Source organism: Dermacentor andersoni, chromosome 5 (assembly GCF_023375885.2).
Source record: "Dermacentor andersoni chromosome 5, qqDerAnde1_hic_scaffold, whole genome shotgun sequence".
NCBI classification, from domain to species: domain Eukaryota; kingdom Metazoa; phylum Arthropoda; class Arachnida; order Ixodida; family Ixodidae; genus Dermacentor; species Dermacentor andersoni.
Window position 1 is genome coordinate 74,757,111 of NC_092818.1, and position 9,143 is coordinate 74,766,253.

The window sequence follows — 9,143 nt, forward strand, 5'->3', positions numbered from 1 at the left end:
ATCTATCTATCTATCTATCTATCTCTTATTTTAATTTATCTTTTAGTGACATTACGAAAGCGCAAAGTGAAGGGTTGTTTGGGGCCTTTAAGAGCAACAAAAATCGGAAGGCTTAACTTCCTGAAACTGCAGAGTGGATTATAAAGGAATCCCTAGCGGGGGGGATTCCGGATAAATTTTGACCATCTGGGGTTATTTAACGTGCACCCAATGCACGATACACGGGCGTTGCATAGCGCCCCCATCGGAGTGCGGCCGCCGCGGCCGGAAAATGAACCCGCGACGTATAGTGTATATAGTCACCTTGCGCAAAAAATGATGTACAATTGATGATACACAATTTGACATTCGAGATTACGCAATTGCTCAAGCACTTAATAACTTGGGTTTTTATTTTTGACTAACCTAAACAATGATAGCAGGAAAGAATTGTTCGCGCAAGGCGATTGCTAACACCGTTGTTCCCGTTCTCGTATATCGTAGCCCCCCCCCCCCCCTTTATTCTAATTTCGAAAATTTTAGCTTGGGCCACGTTGGCCGGGCACCATCGTCATCACCAGCTCACTCGGCAACAAGACACACGCACTCTCTATTCGTCGCGTCTACACACACCGAGGCGTTTACAAAATGTCCAGGCGCGCGCGCATGTTCCTCGCGGTTTCTCAGCGCTTGCGCCGAGGCGCAATCAGGATGCTGGAACTGCTGGACGTGGTGCGCATCACGTCCAGCAGGTCGCGCTGCTGCCGGGCTATGGCATCATCATCATCATCATCAGCTCCTCGCAGCGACGGACGCGGCTGCTTCTCTCCCTCGCTTGCGTTCCAGACCTCTTCGGGCGCATCGCCCGACGCGGACGCGACCGGGTCAGCGAGCTCCGCGTAGAGGGCGCCGTCGTCGGCGACAGCTCCGAGATCAGCGGCGGCGGCAGCCGTCCCGCCGGCAGTGGCGCCGAGCATCACCTGATTGCGAACCAACGCGTGGAGGCATTGGTTGATGCGCCACACCAGGTGGCTGCGCGCGAACACGCACACGGCGTGGTCGACCACCAGGAACACGGTCAGCGGGTTCTGCAGGTCGACGGCCTTGATGCCGGCCTGCTGTATCACCTGCGACGATGGCGTGTGTGTCCTCGTGAGACTAACTGAACGTTGATTGAAACGTTTAGAGTTTTCTTTCAACATTACATGGGAAGCTATAGGTGAAAATATCGCAACATTATACGCAACAAGTCTTGACACTGTTTCGTCTGGCATCGGTTCGAGGGAACATTCAAAGACGCGTGCGAGCAATCTGCATTCGAGAAGACAAGTTTCTTCGACGTCGACTCTCTGTAGCCCGGGCGTCGCTTTTCTTTGGGGAGGAAGGGTGGCACTTCCCTGTTGGCATACACGAGGTGTGAGACACGTTGCCTTCCTTCTCTTTTCTATTCTGCCACTCGCAATTCTTAAGTCTTCGTTGAAGTTTTTTCAACTCTGTTAATGGATCAGCTACCAGAGGCGTGGCGTCAGCCAGTCGTTGCTCTCCTGGTGCATTATTCTCATTTGTTCTGTAACATGGGCGGAAGCGCGACGTTATGCCCAGTAAGTCTTGCACTGTTTCGTCCGATATCGGCTAGAGTAAACATTCGCACATGTACGCGGAACAATCCCTTGTTGAGAAGAATAAAACTTCATTCGTTGTGAAGGCAGCATTCCCCGGAGAGAGAGAGGAGATGGATTGTGGAGAGGAAGACGTGCTCTTTTCTGCAACACGTCATATATATATATATATATATATATATATATATATATATTTATACATATGCTATCGAAGCAATCTTGGCTGGTATTCACCGCGACATTGAAAGGCATCCGAAATATGCGTCATATGCAGCGAGATGACACCGCAAACAAGAATTCAAAATCAGCACAATTACCAGCCACATGATGTTACGTCTTTATTTTATCCGTGTGTTTAAATAAGCTTAGCGGCGGTCCTTGTCCGAACAAATTAAAAGAAATTGTGGCGATAGTCCTAAGTACGTGGATATGTCGTTTTGCGCGTCTGACCATTGAGATTTGAACAGCGGGTTTTCGCACCCGTAAAGCAGGAGTCGATAATGACTAAATCGGAGGCATCGTATCGCTTAGTTTCTTTCAGGAGGACATTATCACGAGGTATGCGGAACAGGTGCATATACTCTAACGTAAAGAGTAATTGGATGGACGATCCAGTCTCACTGGAATAACTTGCGGCCAGAAAGCGAAGCAACACTTAAATGGCTATGGAAGCATCCGGCACGAACTGTCGTCGAATAGATGCCACTGCTCAGGTGCGTATGCACTACATACATGTGCCACTGTATGAAGTCGGTTACATGTAGTCGGATATAGTCGGTTACTCAAGCTTACGGCGGCCCTCGGATTTCACGAAAAATGTGAATTTCTGCTCTCCTAGGACACGACGCTTCCAATTTAACGGATCACTGTGTGGACAGGAGAGGCTACCACGCACAGAAACTTTTCGCTGCTATTGATGATTGCTACAACACTATGTTCTGAATCGTTTTGTTCTTCATGTCTCCCCTCTCTCACCTGTAATGTCGTGAGACGCTGTGGTTATGACGCAAATAAATAAAAAAAATAAATAAATAAATAAATAAATAAATAAATAAATAAAGGAGTTCTCGCAAATCCAGTGTCCCGTAAGCTTATTTAACTGACTGTACATTCCAGAGCAGTCAGTTGTATTCTCCTATATTCCAAAAAAATTGAAGAATGTCTCGCCATCAAATTGACTACGGCCACGGAGTAAAATATACAGGAGCGTCGACTTGCCTATACCGTGCAATGCATTTGGCGCGGCCAACTAACGTCTCAGCGATAACAGGCGCCCAGTATTCCTCCCTGCTCTCTGCCTCCGCTCGTCTCCTTGCTTCTTCGCGGCTTTCGAATGCACTCACTCCCTTCCTTCCTTCCATGCATCTGTTGGCGGCAAATATTTGCGCCGTGCGGTGATCAAGTCGAGAAACGAAAGTGTCGAGTGCCTTTTCGGCTATCAAAATATTAAGTGACCGGATGGCGAGAATTTCGCTGTTGTCGCCTCTTGGAGCGGTATATATCTCTGCGGCGCGTTTTTCGATTGCAACCATAGTTTCGTACATTTGCTTGAGGGAACTGTGGCGCTAGTGACTACCGGAGCTGCAAGCAGGGCACGCAGCTCAACCGGCACGGGAATGATGGGTAGTATATAGTACACGGGTTTGCCTAAATTTGGTCCTTCTGGCTTTGAATGGCTTCGTGACTTTGCAAAGTGATCATTTAAAAGAAAGTACTCTGTTATGAATAATCAAATAAACATTTTTAAATTGTGCGACGGCAGTATTCGAACATAGCACCTCTTGCTTCGAACCCCCATAATGAAGCCATTACGCCAAGGAGGCATGGACAAGAGGAATGACTGCAATTAGCAGCGATTATGCGTGCTCCCAGAGTCTTATTACATTCTGCATTAAAGAAAGAGAGTAAATTGCTTTGAAATTGAGGCAAATTTAGGCCCAGGTTGTGGGGATTTGGAGAATTCGACGCGCCATTGCGCGGGCGTATTTCACCCGTTCCTGCAATCCCTACGCCTCACTGCCTCCTCGCTCCGAACCAGTTGTCAGCGATGGCGCTCCACTCGCGATGGTTCGCGGTGAGGGCGGAGCTATGGATAGCGGAGCTACGACGTCACGAAGCGACCCCTGGTGGCTATACTGTCATGACGGTGGCGTGGCTCTCGATTTTCTCCCTTGGGAATGCGCCTGGTACGTACATGCTTCCTCTCGTCCGCCGACACCTTTGTGACTAGGACTGAGCTCACGCACGGTGCCTTTGCCCGTGCGGGAAGCACGTACCTCGTGTTGATCCTGTCCGGACGCTAAGCCGTAAAACGGGTGCCTAGTGCTCGTGCGAGGTCGTACCACGCCGAGCCGCACTCATCGGAGGCCCAAGCCGAAGGAGATTGCTCGAGCTCTCGCGAGTTGGCCCATCGGTTATCGCGAGAGCAAGTAGCATATAGCCGCCGGGACTTTTCCTAGCGGCGTGTCCCAGCTTGAGCTTGTGCTCTCGCAGCGACGTGCTAGAGACGCCCCTGACTGCATTTTCCGCCCTTGGTGCGGTACCCCTTTGGTTCCCCACCGCACCGGGAGCAGGCATTTATGCAGTGTCGGGTGCCGTGGGATACAGTAAACAGCATCAGCTAACTCTAGGCAATACTGTGTTCTTGCGTGCGTCGCTCGGTAGCCCCTTGCGGCCTGAGCTTGCGCGCAGCGGCGCTAGAGGCTGACGGCTGACGCGGCCCAGTGGCTCGCTAAGCTCGAACCGGCGGTGGTCGGTACTTGTGCGAGACGAAGACCTCAGAAGGTAAAGCGCAATAAACGAAGCCACAGGAACGTCTGAAGCCCCAAGCTCGAAGATCTGACAAATCCATGTACCGCCCATCGTTACACTGTACCATCATTCCCATGATGGCTGAATGATCGCAACTCCAGAGTTCCCTCTGGTAATTGTAGGAAACTCTATAACTGCAACAAGTAAATATGTGATTAGCCCATTCCCAGGTGTGCAAAATTCTTGTGCTGCCTGATTTACCCATCGTAGTCCTACTATAGCAGAGATAAATGCGAAAGCGGAGCAACAGCGGCATACTGGCTCGTGCTGGTGTTTGCGGGGCACTAAGACAATGTGAGTAGAAACCGGTATGAAATACTTTGAGCCACCGTGGGTGCAAGTCTGGCACTATACATTTTACGACCATCACTTGAATAAAATTGCACTTGTTTTAAGCAGTGCACTAATTTTAGTGCACCCTTGATGCAATTCACCGAATCAAGTAGTGAAGTGTGTGGTAAACAAGAAAGCTTTAATTAGAGCGCGGGGGGGGGATCTTAGCCTGCAGCGGAAGGACTCACGTGATGTACAACACGCCGGCTAAAGCATGCCGTAAACTGAAGTTCATGAACACAGAAAAGATACGAGAACACGCTCAAGTAAGCAATTAGCTATACATCAAATTTTCTCTCAGTGATATTCTGAATGCACACAGACGTAAGGCAGTTTCCAGCTTTTCATTTAAGTTTTTCGTTAACAAATGTAACTTTAGTAAAAGCATACCAACGTACTAAATCGGATTGTTCAACAGCCGCTACCATAACGCTGGCGCTTACGGTATAGTAAATAAATATCCCGCGAACTTCGGCAGGGGACAAGCGGTGTAACTCCCGCATAGCACAACGAGGATAACAACGGAAGTGCGTGCATGTCTCTGCAACAAACAAATTAGTCAACAAAGCCCACTTTGCCTCGCTTCACGCTACGCCGCCCTTGGGTAGCTGCAGGTTGCGCAGCTCTGGTTGCTATGGTAACAAGTTTCCGCGCCAACAAGTTTCCATGCCATCTATGATTTGCGCCACAAAGCAACATGCTCGCCGGCATACAAGTTGGAACGCCTTGTCAGGTGAGTCGGTGCCCCTGTTCATCTTACTCCGCAACACGGCGTTTGCGAACTTTCCGAAACACCAAGCGCGTCTTCCGCGAGAGTGATAACACGTTAACAGTGACAAATTTGTAAAAGCGATAACCGGAAAATGTAAAATAAGGGCACGCGTGGCAACATGGTGCATTGAAATACGGCGGATCGCTACCACTCGACGCAATAGCATCGATATCGCAACGCAAGTAATACGAGCCTAGCAGCAGTGACTGCGGATTTCGGGCCGAGACATGATAGCGTACTGGACTAACAACGGTAGCGACCAGCGTGGACGGCTGTCATGGAGTCAAATCCCTCTGCTCAGGTGCAATCTGCACAAGCGCATGCACACATGCGTGCACATGCATACGTCGCTATAAAACATTCGTCACAGGTGGCTTCTCTGCAACAAGACTCTCTACCAGGAGAATCCCGCTTTACGTAAAGGGTGTTTCAGCGAGCACTTTCAAAAATTTGAGAAAATTGCCTCAGATAGCAGAATTCTAGTCCATGGTTGAGCTGGTCTACTCGAAGAGGCCACATTGCTTGCACCAAAGATTGAAATGCATAATCGACTAACTAACAAAAATTCGCTAATTACTGTTTAACTGATTACCATATGGCACATATTGCAATTTACAAATTCTAGCGGCTGAGACTGCAATGTATCTTCACTTGAAAATAATTGCGTCGATGACACCATTTACGAGATTTGCGCTGTCAAAATGCAGTGTCCTTCCACTTACTTTCTTAACAAAATGTTGTTTTATGCATTGAAGCAGAAGACTAACTGTAACACTAATGCATTTCTCTGTAAAATTCGGGAATTCGAAACTCATCCTGAGGATTCGCTCCAAGTGGACCCGCCTTGCGAACTCCCCAGCTGGAATTTGTGAATTGCAATGGGCGCGTTATAAGGTAAGTAGTTGGAATACTTAATTACTGATGTTTGTTTATTATACGATTATGCATAATTAGTCGATTATACAAGTAATGCCCGCATCTTCAAGTAGACCAGCTCACGGACTAAAATTGTGTTATCTGCAAAGGGCAAATTAAAAAAAATTTTTTTTTGAAGTGTTAACACCAGGTATTCTACTATGCGCTGTTCATATTCATGGTCTGTGTAATAAATAATTGCGTATGTTCGTAAGAGTCATAACAGTAAACAAACAAACAAGCAAACAAATAAATAAACAAGCAAATAAATAAATAAATAAACAAACAAACACAAACAAATAAACAAACAAATAAATAAATAAATAAATAAATAAATAAATAAATAAATAAATAAATAAATAAATAGATAAATTGTCGTTCTATGCCTTTTTAGTAGGGATCCCAACACGACAGCCCACTCAGCCCGAATAACTAACTGCCACGGTCATTCCACCACGCATGGTCAGTGGTCACCTGTTCTACGCCGCCGCTTCTCCGCAAGCGCACCAGCTGCCACAGCGCGGACAGTATCGGACTCACGCCGGCCCGACCGGCGGCCCGCGCGGCGACTCGTCCCGCACCAGAGGCGGCACCGGCGTCGGCGCCGTCGACCAGCGTGGCGTTGAGCTCGAGTCCTCGCGCAGCGACAGTGGTGCCCCCGGAAGCGGTGAGAGCCTGGCGAGCCTCGTACTCGACCATCTCCTCCTTGAAGAGGACGAAGGCCACCGCCAGCGCCAGGTCGATCGGAACGCAGCCCATGTGCGCCCAGTAGCAGCCCTCGAACACGCGAGGTCTGTGCAAAGCGGAAAGAACAACCCTGCATGGCAGAACCGCCTGCACCTATGCACACCACACAGCTTCCCATACGAACGTTACTACGGAGCTCTGGCTCTGCCTACTGGAGCTGCAAGTATACTGCGTATGGTTCGGCGCCATAATGGGAATTAAATATATGTGTCCGGTATACATGGGCGGGCTTGGCCTAATATTCGTCCTTCTGGCTTCAGACGGCGTCGTGACTATGCAGAACCCGCCGCGGTGGCTTAGCAATTCTGGGGTGTTGCGCTGCTATAAGCACGAGGTCGCGGGATCAAATCCCGGCCGCGGCGGCTGCATTTAGATGGGCGGCGAAATAACAGAAAAAAAGAAAAAGAAAACTGCCCGTGTCTCGTGAAAATTGGAGGGGGGGAAGGGACACGTCAAAGCTCCCCCGTGGGTCAAAATTAATCTGTAGTCTCCCACTATACGGCGTGACTAGTAATAAAACTAGTCCTTTTGGCGTGCAATTGAAGCCCCGGAGTTCATGATCGTTCACTATGCAGATTGATCATTTTCGGCAAAACATTGCGTTATAAGCGCAATGAACTCTCACGGGTGATGCATGTGCGGAGAAAAATTTTGCCTTCAAACCCTCAGGAAAATTTGGTTCAGTTGAAATTTGTAAAGCCAAGGCGCAATAAATGACGCCACGAGAAAGTCTGAAGCGTAAAGCACGAAGATGAGAGACAAATTAATGTAGTATGTACAGCCATTCTTCCCATGGTAGCTGAATGATCACAGCACTGCGGAGTTCACTCCACACTTTGTAGAAAGTTCTGCCTGTTACAATGCACTTTTCTGTTGACAAGTATAAAATGCAAATTGTGGGGTTTTACCTGCGAAAACCACGATATAAGGTTATGAGGCATGCCGAAGTGGAGGACTCCGGTTTAATTCTGACCACCTGGAGTTATTTCATCATCATCATCACCAGCCTGGTTATGCCCACTGCAGGGCAAAGGCCTCTCCCATACTTCTCCAACTACCCCGGTCATGTACTAATTGTGGCCATGTTGTCCCTGCAAACTTCTTAATCTCATCCACCCACCTAACTTTCTGCCGCCCTCTGCTACGCTTTCCTTCCCTTGGAATCCATTCCATAACTCTTAATGACCCTCGGTTATCTTCCCTCCTAATTACGTGTCCTGCCCATGCCCATTTCTTTTTCTTGATTTCAACTAAGATATCATTAACTCGCGTTTGTTCCCTCACCCAATCTGCTCTTTTCTTATCCCTTAACGTTACACCTATCATTCTTCTTTCCATAGCTCGTTGCGTCGTCCTCAATTTAAGTAGAACTCTTTTCGTAATCCTCCAGGTTTCTGCCCCGTACGTGAGTACTGGTAAGACACAGCTGTTATAAACTTTTCTCTTGAGGGATAATGGCAACCTGCTGTTCATGATCTGAGAATGCCTGCCAAACGCACCCCAGCCAATTCTTATTCTTCTGATTATTTCAGTCTCATGATCCGGATCCGCAGTCACTACCTGTCCTAAGTAGATGTATTCCCTTACCACTTCCAGTGCCTCACTACCTATTGTAAACTGCTGTTCTCTTCCAAGACTGTTAAACATTACTTTAGTTTTCTGCAGGTTAATTTTTAGACCCACCCTTCGGCTTTGCCTCTCCAGGTCAGTGAGCATGCATTGTAGTTGGTCCCCTGAGTTACTAAGCAAGGCAATATCATCAGCGAATCGCAAGTGACTAAGGTATTCTCCATTAACTCTTATCCCTAATTCTTCCCAATCCAGGTCTCTGAATACCTCCTGTAAACGCGCTGTGAATAGCATCGGAGAGATCGTATCTCCCTGCCTGACGCCTTTCTTTATTGGGATTTTGTTGCTTTCTTTATGGAGGACTACGGTGGCTGTGGAGCCGCTATATAGATATCTTT

General features: G+C 48.1%; 1 protein-coding gene across 1 annotated transcript; it reads right to left on the reverse strand.

Moving 5' to 3' along the window:
• Positions 1-496: 496 nt before the first annotated feature.
• On the reverse strand, positions 497-7,663 carry LOC129385004 (uncharacterized). Its single transcript, XM_055070808.2, has 2 exons — positions 6,904-7,663; positions 497-1,106 (listed from the first exon to the last, which is right to left on the reverse strand). The coding sequence occupies exons 1-2, from the start codon at positions 7,186-7,188 to the stop codon at positions 663-665; spliced, it is 729 nt and encodes a 242-aa protein (XP_054926783.1). The 5' UTR covers positions 7,189-7,663; the 3' UTR covers positions 497-662.
• Between the last annotated feature and the right edge of the window lie 1,480 nt (positions 7,664-9,143).

Excerpts from the sequence above, each read along its gene's own strand:
- LOC129385004 (XM_055070808.2), bottom strand. The coding sequence starts at position 7,188 with ATGGGCTGCGTTCCGATCGACCTGGCGCTGGCGGTGGCCTTCGTCCTC. Across the intron at positions 1,107-6,903 it reads GAAGCGGCGGCGTAGAACAG|GTGATACAGCAGGCCGGCAT; the intron begins GTGACCACTGAC and ends CCATCGTCGCAG.